Source organism: Drosophila kikkawai, chromosome 2L (assembly GCF_030179895.1).
Source record: "Drosophila kikkawai strain 14028-0561.14 chromosome 2L, DkikHiC1v2, whole genome shotgun sequence".
Lineage (NCBI taxonomy): Eukaryota > Metazoa > Arthropoda > Insecta > Diptera > Drosophilidae > Drosophila > Drosophila kikkawai.
This window is the reverse complement of record NC_091728.1, coordinates 2,433,918-2,451,759: the sequence shown is the minus strand read 5'-3', so window position 1 is coordinate 2,451,759 and position 17,842 is coordinate 2,433,918. Positions and strand designations below refer to the sequence as shown.

At 40.8% G+C, this 17,842-nt stretch overlaps 6 protein-coding genes across 6 annotated transcripts; 4 read left to right on the top strand and 2 right to left on the bottom strand.

The window, feature by feature from the left end:
- Positions 1-4: 4 nt before the first annotated feature.
- On the top strand, positions 5-1,254 carry LOC108079525 (uncharacterized). The gene is given in 4 exon segments (XM_017173862.3): positions 5-71; positions 74-115; positions 118-141; positions 144-1,254. Coding segments are annotated over 4 exon segments (552 nt in total). The 3' UTR covers positions 563-1,254.
- Positions 550-2,520, bottom strand: LOC108079570 (uncharacterized). Its single transcript, XM_017173912.3, has 4 exons — positions 2,361-2,520; positions 2,208-2,299; positions 2,011-2,147; positions 550-1,946 (listed from the first exon to the last, which is right to left on the bottom strand). Exons 1-4 carry the CDS (start codon positions 2,392-2,394, stop codon positions 644-646), a joined length of 1,566 nt encoding a protein of 521 aa, XP_017029401.1. The 5' UTR covers positions 2,395-2,520; the 3' UTR covers positions 550-643.
- Positions 2,521-3,145: 625 nt separating this feature from the next.
- Positions 3,146-4,800, top strand: LOC108079548 (chitinase domain-containing protein 1). The gene is made up of 5 exons (XM_017173886.3): positions 3,146-3,521; positions 3,586-3,775; positions 3,836-4,039; positions 4,105-4,504; positions 4,568-4,800. The coding sequence occupies exons 1-5, from the start codon at positions 3,255-3,257 to the stop codon at positions 4,707-4,709; spliced, it is 1,203 nt and encodes a 400-aa protein (XP_017029375.1). The 5' UTR covers positions 3,146-3,254; the 3' UTR covers positions 4,710-4,800.
- Positions 4,801-8,548: 3,748 nt separating this feature from the next.
- On the top strand, positions 8,549-9,712 carry LOC108079526 (C-type lectin domain family 4 member F-like). Its single transcript, XM_017173863.2, has one exon. It carries the CDS (start codon positions 8,549-8,551, stop codon positions 9,710-9,712), a length of 1,164 nt encoding a protein of 387 aa, XP_017029352.1.
- Positions 9,713-10,417: 705 nt separating this feature from the next.
- PGAP5 (Per1-like protein PGAP5) lies at positions 10,418-11,933 on the top strand. The gene is made up of 3 exons (XM_017174027.2): positions 10,418-11,027; positions 11,088-11,592; positions 11,654-11,933. The coding sequence occupies exons 1-3, from the start codon at positions 10,609-10,611 to the stop codon at positions 11,825-11,827; spliced, it is 1,098 nt and encodes a 365-aa protein (XP_017029516.1). The 5' UTR covers positions 10,418-10,608; the 3' UTR covers positions 11,828-11,933.
- A 66-nt stretch (positions 11,934-11,999) lies between these two features.
- SLC5A11 (Sodium/solute co-transporter-like 5A11) lies at positions 12,000-16,636 on the bottom strand. Its single transcript, XM_017174025.3, has 10 exons — positions 16,219-16,636; positions 15,123-15,235; positions 14,896-15,057; positions 14,663-14,822; positions 13,946-14,011; positions 13,828-13,879; positions 13,696-13,763; positions 13,225-13,638; positions 12,481-13,172; positions 12,000-12,429 (listed from the first exon to the last, which is right to left on the bottom strand). Exons 2-10 carry the CDS (start codon positions 15,233-15,235, stop codon positions 12,363-12,365), a joined length of 1,794 nt encoding a protein of 597 aa, XP_017029514.1. The 5' UTR covers positions 16,219-16,636; the 3' UTR covers positions 12,000-12,362.
- Positions 16,637-17,842: the final 1,206 nt, after the last annotated feature.

Sequence of the window (17,842 nt, the reverse complement as noted above, 5' to 3'; positions counted from 1 at the left end):
GAAAATGAGAGTGATTTCTACAGCAACAACCATTTTTACATCTCCATCGCCACAGGTGTGGCGCCGGGCACACAGACCTTTCAGAATCACGGCTTGGAAACGGGGAACTTCCTGCGCTAAGGCGAACGCCGGACAAGATAATCAACAGTTTGAGAACCTGCTCCAGCTGCTGCTCACCAAGTATCCCGAGCTACTGGACGTCAGCGACTCCCACCAGCTGCTCTCCCACATTGGCTTCCTCAAGAGTCGCGTCTCCACAAGCAAGAATGTGTGGAAGCTGCTGATGAACAGTCCAGATGTGATAGCCCAGCCGGAGGAAGTCGTCGAGGAGAAGCTGAATCTAATGGTGGATGTCATGCTCCTTGAGGTCCCCGAGATTGTCAAGTCCTGCGCCCTGACCCTGGCCTTCGAGGAGCTGCGCTGTCGCCACGCCTTCCTATTGCGCTTGGGCTTGTTCAAGCCGCGTCCCCTGAAAGCAGATCCATCCTCCATCATCCACCATCCATCCTCCCTCTGCTGGCTACTATTGATGAATTGTCCATTGCCAACTCTGTTTATTTAATATATTTAATTTAAAAAAAAAAAACAACAAATTAACAAAAACGATAAAACAATAACTGTAATTAAAGGGAAATTTAATTGTTTACGACCATCGCTCTGGACGGAAATTTGAGAGGCTGCACCAGTAGTTAAACTGAGGTTTTATGATGTCCTCGGACCCATGAATCTCCTCTGGCTTCGAGAGATCAAAAGGCAGACCTATTTCAATGGGTAACTTGCGCCGCATGCTTTTGTTGGCCTGCTCTCGGCGCACCTGGTCAGCAATGCACTGGATCACCTCTTTGGTGGGCTGCCCGTAGCCAAAGATACTCAGGTGGCTGAGCCTGGGACAGGATATGAACAGGTCCAGGATGGCAGCATCGCTATTGCCCTTGTAGTTGAAGCAGATTTGCTCCAACTTCTTGAGATTGGAAAACTCCCTCAGCACAGGCTCTTTCACGCCATACCAGATGGGCAGGATCAGTGTGCGAAGGCCGATTAGCTTGGAAATTTGGGACAACTGCTCCCTGGGCAGCGGATTGGCACAATCAAACTCTAGATACTCAAGGAGCTCTGCCTTGTGCTCCACCAGTTTCTCGGTGAGCCTTGCTCCGGTGGTACTTGTGCCGTTCTTCGAGTGTATGGTGAGGCTCTTGAGGCTGGGCAGTTGTGCCAGGACCTCGCAATTGCTGTACTCGCATGGCGATAGCCTGAGCATTTCCAGCTTGGGACAACAGTTCTTTTTGACCATCGTTTGGCACATCTTATCCGTGACATCCCCCAGATTAAGCTTTCGCAGCTCGGTAAAGTGCTTGATGATCATTGGTAAGTTCTGCACACGGAAGCACTTTCCCAAGTCCAACTTCTCAATGGTGGTGGGCATGCTAAGCATGGTGTCCTTGGACAGGACTTTGCGCCCCAAATAAAGGGAGATCAGATTGCGGCAGTAGACTGGAATGAAGCGGAACCGCTCGTCAGAGTCCATCATGGGCAACATGCACTCCAGGTCCTTTATCTGCCCGCCAGATAATTCGTAAAAGACCCGTATATCCCACAGGGTCAGTTTGTAAAGGTCCTGGATATCCCCGCTGCACAAATGACAAATGTCTGCAATGTCCCATTGATTCATTCTGAAGAACTGGCGAGTATTCACGGAGGAGTACAGCCGGGCGGTGGCCATTTGGTAGATAGCCCGGAAGCGCTGGCAGGTCCGGGCGAATCGCAGCCTATCGCGCAGCTTTAGGAACGGCAGGATATCCAGCCAGCAGTCGTTGTTTAGCTTCAAAATGGTGGCCTCCTGTGGTTGCTCCTGCTTCTTGCCGTAGGCATCCGGCTGAAGCCAACTATAGCTGGGCTTCACCTGGAACTGGTTGCCGTCTAAAGAGTGTGTAGGAATTTCCAAGGCTCTAGAATTCATTTTGGAAAAGACAATGAAATTTTAAGGGTAATAGGAAGAGATCTCTCACTTACTTTGCTGCATCCTTGGGGTTGGCAAACAACACCTCGCCAGCCACACAGGGCACTGGGTTCATCGACTCCCTGACCACCTGAATACCTGACACTCGACCGAATTTACTAAAATATGTCATTAAAATGTCCTTCGTTAGCTGCGAAAAATATATAAAAAATCAACTAAAGATCAGGTTCAATCAGCACAGGGACTATACCTGCAGAGGCACCGAAGAAAAGTGCAGTTTTTTAATCGAAATATCATCTTCTGTGTAGGCAACCAAGTCACGAATGTAATAGCTTCTACCTACTAAAGGAAGGAGGTTACACTTTTGAGACCTGGCCTTAGGCTAGTTCGTCCTTTAACTTACATGGTTTCAAGAAATGACCGCACATGTTGCTCATCTTCCTGGCCTTTATTAGAAAATTTACCAATACAAAATTACATGAATATTCTAACTACTACTGAAAACTAAAAATGTAATTTGATTTCTGATGTTTGCTACATGATAATACTACTGGAAATACAAAGATGCCTACGTATTAAAGTCAGGGATTGTAAGTTACAGAGGTTTTAAATTGGAACAAAGCCAAAGAAGGTAATTACTATTTTCTATTTAATTTATTTATTATAATGGTTGAATTAATAATTACTTACAAGTTCTGGTGATCCTGGTAGTTAGTATCCAATAGCATCTAGTCACAAATCCTGCGCAGGATAACCGGTATATCCCGATTCATCCTTAACCACAACAAGAAAAAGCCCCGGAATCTCAGGATATCCCAAAAAAAATGCATTTTTTTTAATAGAATAATAATAATTTTATTTATTATTTTCTATTCGTTTCTCTAAATACTATATACCTTAAAATATATTTAATAAAACAATTTAAAGGAACAAGGATCCTTGAGAAACTCCCCTTTTTCATTCACCATTGAAAGCCTTTTTAGAAAATCTACTCTTCATAGTCGCAAATGTCTCCAGCTCTGCACCCAATTTTGTTGATTTAAAATAAGAGTATTTAATCTAAGAAGTAAGCCAAAACCTATTTTTTATTTTTATTTAATCATTTTAAATTTAAAAATTTCTAGCTACTGTTATACGAGGCTCTTTCGTCGGTATTAATCTTTTATACAAAGCTCTTTTGTTGGTATTAATCACTTTAGTCCGTTATGGTCACACAGCTGCCGGCGTTTTTTTTATACAGCTATGCAATTAGTTTTTGTGCCATTTATGCCCTGATCCTGATTATCCTTTTGACGAAATGCGTACGCCTAATGCGCACCTGCTCCTCCTCGCTGTCCTGCCTCACCTCCTGACCGTGCAGGGAACCCTCTCCCCCGATAGCCAGAAATCAAAGGGCAGAAAAGAACCAAATGTGCTGCGTGGCCCCCAAGACAACGATGTCTTCGACCTGGGACTGGTGAGCCCGGAACCCCTGGCCAAGGACATTCTGGCGAATCATAGGGCGTACTTCAAGGAGACGGGCTTGAGGCGCTTCAATGGCACTACCTTGGGCTATGTGACGCCGGTGAGTAGGAGACCACCACATCTCGAATTTGTGCATTCGTTGCATTGTTTACTTTAATTCGCAGTGGAACTCCCACGGCTATGATGTGGCCAAGATGTTTGCCAAGAAGTTCGACATCATTTCGCCGGTGTGGCTGCAGGTGGTGAAGCAGGGCAATGGCTATGCCATGGCCGGTACCCATGACATTGACGCCGGCTGGCTGACCGATGTCCGCAGGAAGGGAAAACAGGCTCACAATCAGCGGACGGTGAAGGGTATACCTGAAGCCGGATATACATATGTTAATCCCTGATCTTAATCCTTGTGATTTTCAGTGTTTCCCCGGTTTATATTTGATCACTTTACTGATCGCGACATCAAGCTGCTGCTCAGCGATGCCCAGGAGAGGACCAAGGTCAACGACGTGCTGATCAAGTGCTGCAAGGATAATGGTTTTGATGGGCTGGTCTTGGAAGTGTGGTCTCAGCTGGCAGGGCGTATAGATGACAAAATCCTCTACGCCTTGGTCCTGCAAATGGGTGGGTTTTCCCTTGATTCTGTTCTATATAAACTCCAGCTCATCCTCTTTTTTCTTGCTCTTTAGCCAAGGAGTTTCAAAAGCAACAGCTGCGCCTTATCCTGGTGGTTCCCCCCTTTCGCAAGGACACGGGCAATCTTTTTGGCGAAAAGCACATGGACAAGCTGTACAAGCACATATTCGCCTTCTCGCTGATGACCTACGACTTCTCCAGCGTCCAGCGTCCTGGGGCTAATGCTCCTCTGTACTTTGTTCGCAAGGCGGTGGAGACCATTGCCCCCCAAGGATGCCCCGATATGGAGGCAAAGCGAGCCAAGATTTTGCTGGGCCTGAATATGTATGGCAATGATTACACGCCCGATGGCGGCGGACCCATCACCTTCTCCCAGTACTTGGATCTGGTCAAACATGTGAAGAAGCACTTGACCTACGACGAGCGAGATGTGGAGAATTTCTTTGAAGTCAAGTGAGTTTTTTGATATTTACTACTTTATATGCAAGGATCTGAGTTTTATTATTCTTTTTTTAGAAACGAAGACGGTCGCCACATAGTGTTCTATCCCACTTTGTACTCCATTAATGAGCGCATCAAGCTGGCCCAGGAGCTGGGCACTGGCATTTCCATCTGGGAACTGGGCCAGGGACTGAACTATTTCTACGATCTCTTTTAAACTAGCTTTTAGGGGGGCATGCAATGCACAAGCAACCAATATTCCAGAATAAACAGTCCGCTAAAGTGGCTAAAGCTTGTAATTTTATTTAAAAATAAAGAATATCTTAAAAAATTGCTGTCTTATTGATTTATTTTATTTTATTCATTGTTCTATTTTATTTATTTATTATTATTTTTTTTGTTTATTTATTTATTATTATTTATTTAACATATAACGAATTAAAAAGAAAGTAAAATAATTTCGGAAAGCCGAGCTTTGTATACCCTTGCAGTTTTCCATAGGATCATGGTATCGTATCAAAAATCAATCATAACTAAGCCAAAAAACCATCAAATTCAATTCGGAAAGCTTTTCTGTGCTAGTTTTTTCCAGGTTAACAAAACTGCATACAAAATTTTTAATTTTAAGAAATAAAAATTTTAGGCCATTTTTCAAATTTTAATAATGTAAAATGGCTCAAAGTTAGATTTCTTCCGGACATGGCTAGAAAGAAGCGCCTGCTTATGCTGATCAAGAATATATATGGTTTATAGGGTCGGAAATGACTGCTTCACTAAATAAAATAAAAATAACCTTTAAGAAGACCCAAAAAATATCAACATTTTTTAATGGATATTTCCCATATTTTTTGATCATTTTTTGAACAAATCAAAGTTTAAAAATCACAAAACTTGGCCAAATGCAATTCAGAAAACTATTCGATCTAGTTTTATTAAGTTGATTATTATAATAATTTAACAAATACAAAATATATAATAAATAATTATAATATATAAAGACAATAACAAATAAAATTAAATTTTATATGGTAATTTTTTTTAAATCTAAAACTTAAAAATATCATAACTTTGCCAAAAATGCATTAATTTCAATTCGGAAAACAGTTCTGTGCTATATTTTCTAAGATTAATAAATCTGCATACCAAATTTAATTTTTTAAAGAATCAAATTTTTGGTCAAATTTTGAAAAAAATCATGATGTAACCCCTTTCATTTTTTTGCAAAAATGGCTCAAAATTAGATTTCTTCCGGACATGGCTAGAAAGAAGCGCCTGCTTATGCTGATCAAGAATATATATGGCTTATAGGGTCGGAAATGAATGCTTCACTAAATAAAATAAAAATAACCTTTAAGAAGATCCAAAAATATCAACATTTTTAAGGGATATTTTTTATATTTTATGTTTAACTAGAAAGGAAGCTAACTTCGGCACGCCGAAGTTTGTATGCCCTTGCAGATATTATTTTATTACATTTTAACTATACTTATTATGTTTACAGTTTGATAGTTACAGTTACATTCCTAGCTTTACAAGTTGCCATTTTGTCCCATTAATGCAAAAAAGCTAGATGAGCATCACTGGCAGTTAGAGAAATGCCATTTTGTCCCAATAATGCAAAATAGCTAGATGAGCATCACTGACAGTTAGTGAGAAATAAATGCAAATAATGCAAAATAGCTAGATGAGCATCACTGGCAGCTAGTGAGATGCAATTTTCTACCAATAATGCAAAAAAATAGCTAGATGAGCATTACTGATGCACATGAGCATCACTGCCATTAAGACCGACTTTATTGCCCCCCAATATTGAAATATAGCCAGATGAGCATCACTGATGGAAGTGAGCATCACTGACGGAAGTGAGCATCACTGACGGAAGTGAGCATCACTGATGGAAGTGAGCATCACTGATGGAAGTGAGCATCACTGATGGAAGTGAGCATCACTGATGGAAGTGAGCATCACTGATGGAAGTGAGCATCACTGATGGAAGTGAGCATCACTGATGGAAGTGAGCATCACTGATGGAAGTGAGCATCACTGATGGAAGTGAGCATCACTGATGGAAGTGAGCATCACTGATGGAAGTGAGCATCACTGATGGAAGTGAGCATCACTGACGGAAGTGAGCAAAACTTTTCATTCGATTTGGCCGCTTTCCAAACTGGGGTAACAGGCGAACAGAAACCAGCAGCAAGCAACTGAAAACTGGTATAAACTGTTATAAAAACGTTTGGGCAAAAATAATAATTGGTATAAACTGTTATATTTCATTTTATGCGTTTATACCTATATGTTGCCGACAACAACAGCTTGATAGCAACAACAACCTTTGTACAACAACATCCCTACAGCAGCCCATCCAAATTTCCGAACATTTCCATGCAAATTGCCCGTTTCCCAAATTGGGGTACCAGGCGAACAGAAATCAGCAGCAAGCGACTGAAAACTGGTATAAACTGTTATAAAAAGTCCAAGTTTCAAACCATTTAGGAGCAAGCGCAAGTTAGCGGAGACTCAAACCTTTTGAATCTATATTTAGGTGTTATTTTACAACTGCACCTGGGCACACTGAAACTGATCGTCGATAAATTCAAATTTGTCAGTTAAATTCAAATTCAAATTTGGCAGTTACAACATTTAAAAAAATGTAACAAATTCTAAAAAAAAATTCTAAAAAATCTGAAAAAAATGTTAAAAATTCAGACAAAATTTTAAGAATTCAGAAAAGTTTTAAATATTTAGAAAAAAAATTTTAATTTAGAAAAATTGTAAAACATCAGAAAAAAAAGTTTAAAATTCAGAAAAAAAATTTAAAAATTTAGATTTGGCTTTTAAAATAATTAGATTTTTCCCCAAACGATCCCAAATAAATGCCGCCTTCTCCAAACAATTGCACATTGAATTCACCATCTTTTATTGATTCATATTTGTGTGTCAATTACATTTACATATTTAAATTGTATTTATAAATATTTTAATTATTTACGCCTTCTGCAGGCTTTCATATAGCCCGGAGCCAAGATCTGATCACCGTCCTCTACTGCCATCCGGTTAAGGTCTGTCAGCTCGCTCCTCCAGCTTCATCTCTGACAATCCTAAAATTATATAAAATTACTTTATAGGGTGGGAAAGGTCTCCATCACTGCGTTGCGTACTTCTGACTGAAATTATAATACCCTGCAAGGGTATAAAAATGACAAAACTTAGCCAAACGCAACTCAGAAAACTATTCGATCTAGTTTTATTAAGTTGATTATTATAATAATTTAACAAATACAAAATATATAATAAATAATAATAATATATAAAGACAATAATAAATAAAATAAAATAATATATGGTAATTTTTGTTAAAACTAAAGCTTAAAAATATCATAACTAAGCCAAAAATGCATTAATTTTAATTCTGAAAGCTGTTCTGGATCTGTTTTTATAATGTTAATAGATCTGCATCCAAAGTTTAAAATTTTAGAAAATCAAATTTTTTGGTCATTTTTGCTAATTTTAATGATGTAACCCCTTACATTTTTTTGCAAAAATGGCTAAAAAATAAATTTCTTCCGAACAAAACTAGAAAGAAGCGCCTGTTAATGCTGATCAAGAATATATATGGTTTATAGGGTCGGAAATGACTGCTTCCCTAAATAAAATAAAAAAACACTTCAGGAAGACCCTATGGAATTTAGGTTCGATTTGTATACAAATATAACTGAAATTCCTATGGCAGCTTTGCATATGATAAAGTCGTTTGATCTAGCATAGCTTTTAAACTAAGATTATTTAAAATAATGTATTAATCAATGAAATTTTTTTGTTGTGTATTATTTTTAATATTTACTATATACTCCTCCTACATAAGTCCATACATATTTTACGTAGACCTTCACGAGCACAGAGACTGCCGTCTTCTCTATATATTTCTGTATATATATAAAGCTCTTATCAATCCCAGCCTAAGCTCGATGCCTCTTCGAAAGTCTTTGAATATTTCGGGAATCAGTTCTTTAGAGACTTTCATCCATCGTGGTCTAACAATCTTCTAGTACAAGGATGCACAACTTCGGAATCTTCTTCTGGGCACTAGCTGCCTGTATCCTGCGGCAAGGATTATTCGCGGAGGATCAGTCGGGGTACATTTGCCTGATTGAGAATCCAGAACAAAATCAGTGCGACAGCATTTGTCTTACTGAAGTGAGCCCACGGCTTAGCGAAATCGTCCAGGCCCAGAACGAAGGGAATACGAACACCCGTGATGCTGTCAACGAAATCAAATCGAAGCTGGAGACATTGGAGGTGAATATAGGAGAAGTGCAGCTGAGGGAACGACTACGAAGCGTGGAAAATACGCTGAATAGACGACTACAAGGAGTGGAATCTAAGCTGGAAAGACATCTTCAGGAGATGCAAACCAAGGTGGAGGCTAAACTGGCAAAAAGCCTGCATGAGGTAAATACCAAGCTGGAAGGACAACTACAAGGACTTCAGGAGGGGCAAACCAAACTGGAGGCTCATCAAACCAAGATGGAGGCTAAACTAGAAGACAGTCAGCTTGCGGTGAAGACCAAGCTGGAAGGACAATTACAAGGAGTGGAAAATAAGCTGGAAGGACGACTTCAGGAGGTGCAAACGAAACTGCAGGCTAAACTGGATGAAAGTGTCCAAGCGGTACAAAAAATGATTGAAAACCAACTTCAGCTTGTTGTAAATCAACTGCAGGCAGTGCCGAACAAGATAGATGCAGCCAAGGTGGAAACTCAAGTACATCCCATATCGAATAAGACGGCAGCCTCCGAACAAGCAGCCAAGGCAGCAGTCCCTGCTTCAGCCACGACTACGATACCATCTGGATTCGAGCTAATAGGTACCAGATATTTTAGAATTGTATATGAAAGAGTGGAATGGCGGACTGCTATGACAAGGTGTCGTGAGATGGGAGGTTACTTAGCCGCCTTTCGAAATGAAGAAGAAATTAACGCCATTACACCAAAACTTGACTGGAATGGGAACTATTGGCTAGGCATTAATGATCTAGTTATTGAGGGCTACTTCGTATCTGTTGCCTCAGACAAGCCCGCACAATTTTTAAAGTTTTGGCGAAAATCAGACGACAAATATCATGACCATAACTGCGTCTATTTGCGTAATGGGGGAATGTTAGACGCCTTTTGTAATCGTTTTATGTCTTTTATTTGCCAGGCGGACAATGAAACTTAGTAAAATTTGTATTTATATTTTAAATAAAGTTATATTTTAAAATAATAATACTACTTTTTGTTGTTAATTAAACATTGTATGGTATTAATTTTGCTACTTAGGTACACCTTCTTGGGAAATATATATAAACGAGCACGCAGAGAGTGCAGTCATCGCTATAAATATGTAAGCTGTTATCAATCCAAACTTAGATCGGATGCTTCTTCGGAAACCATCGCCTGATTTCGGGAATCCGTTGATAAGAGACTTTCACCTTGACTCTTGAACCCTGATTAAACAGAGCTTTTAGCTACAAACTGCACTTTTGTTCAGTGCCGATTGCTGAACTAATTCATAAATAATTTGCAATTTATTTTTTTTGATAATAAACCTATTGTTTTTAATAAAAATATTTTAGTAAAATAATATTTAAGTTTAAGTAACAAAGGGACAATGCTTATAACCAGATATATATGGTTTATAGGGTCGGAAATGACTGTTTCACAAAATAAAATCAAAATACCCTTCAAGGAGACCAGAATTATTTGAATTTTTTAAAACAAATAAACAAAAATAAAATATTTCTTCAATTATTATTTTAAATATATTTAGTTGCGTTTTTAAATTAATTTTGAAATGTAACAAACTTTATTAAGTTGTATAACAGTTTTGGTATGTTATCTGGTAGATTCTTAAGACCCCTGTTGGTATTTTTTCGACGGCCGAGTTGCGGTCATACCATACCATAGTAAACAAAGTTTATTATCAGAATTGCTTTAAAATGTGCTTAATTCGCAAAATAAGAGTGTTTTCCCTTCTATACAAGTGAAACCTGAAGCTGAATAACTTTAAATACAACCAAGACCCTGCTCTGCAAGAGAATAAGCGGTTAAATCCACAAATATTGAGCAATCAAAATGCGATGGCTGTACGCCTGCTTTGTGATCCTGCTCTGCGCCTTGATCTTCTGCGAATATGTGGCCGACTTTGTGGTTCTGCAAAAGTGCAAATGGCCGGAGATTAAGCGAAAGAAGTACGTGGACGATCCGCTGCGAGCCATGATTATAGCGGATCCTCATCTCCTGGGACCACATCGTGGCCACTGGCTGGACAAGCTCTACCGGGAATGGCATATGACGCGAGCTTTCCGGGCGGCATCGCGGCTCTTTCAGCCGGATGTGGTTTTTGTGCTCGGCGATTTGTTCGATGAGGGCGATATGGTGAGCGATAAGCAGTTCCAGGAATATGTATGGCGGTACTTGAAGATGTTCCACCTGCCCCCGGGTATACCGCTTATCAGCATTGTGGGTAACCATGACGTCGGCTTTCACTACAAGTAAGTATCCAGGACAGAGCTTCCCCCAAAATGAACCTCCTCCGAAACTCATTCTTTCAGAATGCATCCCTTCTTCATGGTTCGCTTCGAGAACTATCTGAACAACTCGCTGGTGAACCTGTACACCATCAAGCAGATTCACTTTGTCCTGATCAACTCAATGGCCATGGAAGCGGATGGCTGTATGTTCTGTACCCAGGCGGAGGATCAGCTGAGGAACATCTCGCGCACTCTCCACTGCATGAAGTATCCTCTGGAGGCGGAGTGCGCCCGAACGCGGCGCCATCCCTATAGCCAGCCCATCCTCCTCCAGCACTTTCCCACATACCGGGTCTCGGATGCCGCGTGCCAGGAGCATGATGCTCCCTTTATCGAGGGCTTTCGCGAGCGCTTCCACGTTCTGTCCAAGGATGCCACGGACATGCTGGGTGACCTGCTGAATCCGAGACTGGCCTTTGCGGGCCATTCGCATCACTATTGCCACAGCGTTAATCGACTGGGCATCAACGAGTACACGGTGGCGTCCTTCAGCTGGCGGAACAAGGTCAATCCCAGCTTCATGCTGGTGGGTACAAATCGAGAAGGTAAACTGTAAACTAAGACTAATCCTGTGGTATTCCCATTAGGCCACTATCACCCCCGATGACTACGTGGTGGCCAAGTGCAAAATGCTGCCGCAGCAGTTCGTCTTTAACAGCTACCTAAGTGCTGGCATCCTCTGCCTTATGGTCATTGCGTTCCGGCTGCGCCAGTGCCTCGTGAGGGCCCAGATCTCTCCAGATCCGCGAAAGGACAACTAGTTAGTAGAGAAAAGTATACCAAGTGCATCCTCTTTTGTGATTTACGCCTGAATGGGGCATAGTTTAGAGACTAGACACAGCCAGATTAAAGATTCCAGAACCAGAAGACCATTGTCATATCATTCCTGCTGCTAAAAAATAGTTTATTATTCACATAGAGCATGCCAGGACATCGTGTACGGTATATTTATTGAATTTATCACAGACAAAATGCTTGCAAAGTCACACGGAATACGTTATGAGACACACAGTCTGCTGCGGCGACAACAAATGCCAAAGAATCATGCTGGAATTTGGATATTAGAACGCGAATAAGAACAGAACCCTTAAATAAAGCTAACGTTATAATACAATAATTACCCTACGCAGATTCATAGGTTCCTGTACTTCGGTTTCAATGGACTACAGACTAGGCTACGTTTTATATTTAACTACGGCTACTAACTAGACCAACAAGTCGGGGGTTCTGTGGAATATTTATATGGGAGCTTGGGTTCCCTTTGGCTTGGCACAGGAAGTAAGGGTATCCCTAAGGTTACAGGAGGTTTTTGTGCGCCTGCGCATGGATATGGCGACTCTCGAAGCACTCCTTTGGAAGGAACCTAAAAATAAAGCTTACATTAATCAAAGAAATCTCTATGGCAGGCACTCACCTATGAATCACCGGCGATATTAGATCCGGATCGAGCGTCTTGGTATTCGTTGGCTTGGTCACCAGGGAAACCAACGCACCCACAACAATTACCGTGGACACACCAATGGGGTTTATCCAGTGGTAGGACAGGCGATACAGCGGAAACACCTGCTCCTCGTCCACCCACATGCTCTCGGGTAGCGTGACATTGCCCACACATCCCTCCACGGATACGGGCAGCTTCTGCGAGTTCAACTCCCCCGCAGCAATGGTGAACTGCGTGCCAAAGGATATCCAGCCGGCGAGCAAGGCACTGGCAATGCCACCCACAGCAGTGCCCACGGTATTGGCCCAGGGAACGAGCATTCCCAGAGTGAACAGGCCAAAAGTGGTCCCAGCTGCGATGGCTGTCATTGAAGTGCAAATGCTCAGGATTCCGCTCAGTTGCTCCAGGACAAAGACCAGCGACAGGGCCACAATGCCAAGCACAATAATCGTGGACTTGACCAGAATGGTAGAGGCCCTCTCACTGGGCTGCATCTTGAAGCAGCCCCGAACGATATCCTCCAGAATGACCAGGGACGTGGAGTTTAGCACCACGGAAAGTGAGCTCAATGCAGCACCGAATATGCCAGCAATAAACAGGCCAGGCATTCCGTAGATATGACCCACACTCTGCATCACAAACAGCGGCAGGAGTTGATCGTCATGCTGAAAGGGAAAGAGGGTTAAGCTGGAGAAGGATTATAGTAACCTAACTCACCGTTATCATTCCTGCACTGAGTGGATCGCAGTCCTTGTACATCTCAAAGATCAGCAGTCCCACATAACAGCAAACGGAAACAAAGGCCGTCACGCCAATAGTAAATATAGCCATGGAAGCCCGAGCTTTCTTCAGCGAGGGCAGCGACATGTATCGCTGTACCATGGTCTGATTCACCGCATTAAACGAGGTCCAATAGGAGAAGCCACCGATTAGGACACTCCACACGGTGTGACGAACATAAGGCGAGGGATTTGTATTGTTAAAAATCAATCGTCCACCTTTGGCCGCATCATCGAACAGGACGTCCAGGCCATTGGCATAAATTGTGGCCAAGACAGCCACGGCCATAACGGATACAAACATGACCATGGTTTGCCAGGCATCCGTATGGACCACAGCCTTGATGCCTCCCTAAAAAAGTGACCCAAAGACTTGATTAAGGTTCAAGCTAAGACCTGGGAAACCTACCACAAAGGTGTAGAAAACACAAACGACCACAATCACCACTGCAATCACATGGAGATTAATGCCAGAAACTGAAAGATTAGCTCAAGATTAGCGGGGGAATTAAAATGAAATAAGAAGTATGTGAAGACTCACCCTGATTGAGAGCTATAGCTGGCACATAAACGATAAAGGGAAGAAATAGGATCTGTAATCAAGCCAAGGATAAAATTTATATCCATTTTAAGTTGAAAGCTTAGCATAAAGGTCTTACCTCATCCAGTATAAACATAAACGATGCTATGCTTCTTATTACCGAGTGAAATCGCATCTCCAGGTACTAAAATGAGTTTAATTTTAGGCCTTAAAACAGCAATATAAAACAATTACTTTACATTTTCCTAGCAACTAATTCCCCCTAACCCATTTGTCAAGTGGCAACCGAACTGAAACACTTTGTAATTAATCATATCGGTTCCATGTCGCAACAAGTGGGCGAGACCAAAGTCCAAGAAATTCCACTTGAGTAAGGGGTCTCCGCCGGTTCTCAGTTAATTAAAACGTTCACTACGCTTGCCGTTTGAATTCCATTGATTGGCAAAAGAGGAGAGAAAGGAAGGGTGGTGAAAGGGGGGCAGGAAGTAAACATAATCAAGACAGTATCTGCCTTATCGAAAACAAATGGGAGGAGAAGGAAAGTCCTATATCGTAGAAAATATATAGAAGTTTTAGATAATACAATTTTGAATATTTAAAAAGAAAGAGGCAGGAAATACCACCTAGAAAATTCATTATATTTATATTTTATAAAATATAATGTTGAATATTGAAAGAAGTATTATCCGCAATACCTATTCCATCCTAATAATTTCCCTACTTTAAGTAGTTCACCATCTTTTAGATACCTTTTTTAGGACTAAAAAAACCCTCAACTAATTAGGGTTGTAAATAAATCAAATCGATTTCAAGTAGCTTATGAATGACGTCCTACCTCATACGAAGAACCCACTTGAAGAGCCGCGAACACGGGTATATAGACATAGGAGACGGCAATTCCTTGGATCACTATTGCTATGGCTATAAACCAATATTGCGTGCCATAATTGTAGATTTCCGAGGTGGTGCCCAGTATCGTGACGCCCGATATATAGCTGGGGGAGATAGATGGTGATTACAGGTTCAGATTTTTGTTGTTGTTATGGGGAGTTATAATGCGAAACCCACCTGGCTATCAGGCTCATAGCCACTGGGAACACTTTCAGATTGCGTGATCCCAGCAGATATTCGCTCATCTTCTCCGATCCGAAATCATTCTTCCGTCTTTGCGGCGTACCGTTGGTGGTGGGTAAGGTGGGTTCCGTCTCCTCTAGCTGCTTCTTGCTCTTCCTATAATTAACGCAAATCAGTTGGCATTGGCATCGGGCTGGGATCAAGGTTCAAAGGCGACTCACTTTATGCATCCAAAATAGATGCCGGTGCCGGTGGATAGTACTACCATGCCCAGAAAGACTATGTAGTCGATGCTACCGAATCGGTAGCTATCCATGGGGGTTCCCGTCTCCATCTGTATTCAAATTTTATAATTAAAATATTTAAAAATATGTATTTACTACCTTGGGTTTTTATGTATCCCTAAAGATTGCTATATTTTTATGTCCCTTTTAACTTGAAATATCTTTATGACTCTGTGCCGTAGAGTTGGGTAAGAATTGTTATTTGATATGGACCTATTACAACTGGCACTGAGATTCCCAATCTCGGATCCATTTGTGTGAACAAGTGCGCGAAATGAGCTCCGGGATTATGAGTGTAAAATGGTAATTGCTGTGGGATATCTGCAGTGAGTAATAAACCTAAAATGAGACCGTTTCCAAAGTAATGCTTATCATGATGCCATTAACAATTATCTCAAGTCGTTTAGTTATAACATATATTAACCCAAAATAAAATCTTCTATATCAGTTCCATTCACATGTTTCGGTCATTCCCCTATCAAAGTACTTCGGATTTAATCGGAACAGGTGGAGAGACTTTAGCCTCTAAACCCACAGCAAAGGACTCCCAGCGGAGTCATGGGAATGGTCAGGTCTTATCACCAGATGACAGCCCAATATTCATCAACTCACGTCAAAATGTCAGAGACTTAAACTCTTTGCATAATTCACAGAGATTAATATTAATATTAATATATTTTGTGAACGTAATAGTGGGTTATAAAACATGTATAATATTGGTATTATAAAATCTTTTGAAGTGGAAGATTTTGAAACAAGCTAAATCAATGAGAGTGTTCAGTGTAGAGAGGCTTTGCATAGATTTATTTATTTAGAAACTCCAGTTCATTGGGCAGAGGATCCACCCGATCCAATCTCTGTGCGGCGTCTGGGACTTCAACCTTTTACGCAATATCTCGAGAGGCATTATCGCCCTGGACTTGGACTTTGTAACTCAGATGCCGCCTCTTTGTGTACTCCCCCCTGTCTAGACCCTAAACATATAGCTTTGCATATTCCAGTACCGGCGAAAGGTGCGAATAATACTACTCACCGATTCTGTGTTACCAAAGACCGGAGGCGGGGGTGGCTTCCAGAACTGGAGCAGCGGCAAAGCAAAGCAAAGCGGAAAAATGTGCGTCCCTCACGAATATGGCGACGAAAGCAAAGCGCGATAAACAGCCAGCAACAGCAAACTAACAACAAAAATTGGCTAAACGTAATGGATTGTTTAATTTTCGTTCAATATTGAGAATTTTCTTAATAATGCTCTTCAAGCACGACACTCTTGTAATCAAAAACAAAACAAAAAACCAAACTCGAAAATGCTAATCGCGGAGCTGGGAAAGTGAGAGTGAAAGGAAAGTTTTGTCGGCGTATTCTGGTGCGGCGATTCGATTCTTTCAAGTCGAAAAGCGAAATATATTCCAGGTCCGAACCGAACCAACAACACGAGCCGATTCCCGAACTGCAACTGAAGAGTGTGAGCGAGCCGCAAATATACCAGGCACTGGGCCAGCACCAGCTGCTCGACTGAAATCAAGGGGGAACTACTGTGGAGTGACGACTAGGAGATACCTATTTCGTAAGTTCTTAAATTTAAACTTTACATCTTTGAAATATTTCCTCATAAGGTAAATTTCTTCTTAGAATTCTAGATCTAATCGTTTTAACTGAATGATTATCTAGGAAAAATCATAACTTGATAGTATTAATAAATAGTAAAATATATATTTCTAAAAGAAACCCTCCTTATAACAGGAAGTATTTGTTTAGGGTTTATTAAATAATTATAATTAATATTAAATGTCTGGAATATGCTCATTAGTAGATTTATTTTCTGTTCCCTTCTGCACAAACACAACATACCCTTACAGCTTACGATTACGGGGTATAAAAAGCTTCCTCTCCCACCCATTTGTTTTGCCTGTGGGAGGAGAGAGTAAGAGAGAGTAAGCGTGTAACAGCATGAATCAGGAAGAGAGGGACGCAGGGGGTGGGCAGGAGGTAAAGGGGACAGACTGCGAGAGAGGGAAAAAGCTTCCCGTGGTTGTTGTAATCTTCGTTGGGTCATGTCAGTGGAGACTTGACCGTTCGATCGGTTAACGGTTAAGCGAAGAGATGCCCCATGTGCAGAGGGAAAATATAAACAAAATATTAATAGTATTCAAATGAAAAAGAAAAAAATAATTATAAATATTTTAAAGTACCCATAATGTTATATCATATTGATTTTATTTCAACTATTGCAGGTCAGCTAAAACAGGAATATTCAACAAACTCAATTAGCATTTATGGAAAAGTTTAGCTTTAGAAGTTTGCCAAGTTTATTTCTAGTCTAGACAAATCATAAAAGCTATCTGTAGAATTTAAATATTAATAATAATATTCAAGAGCTTGTGAATATCAAAAGCTTAACTGGTTAGTTTATTTTTCGACTTTTAAAGAAATTTTAAAGGTTTAAGGTTCCTGAATTGTATTCTAGACAGTTTCTGAAGTATTCTTTGGGAAGGAATCGAAAGGAATATATTTAAAATTATAGTTTTTATTTACCTGTCAATAACTAAAATATGAAAAGGAGTAAAAATCTGGACATCTGTGGGTTCTCTAACCAATAGGTTTAATTCAACCAAATCCTAAGTCAACAAAACCAGTGGAAACACTTTCTCCCTATCTAC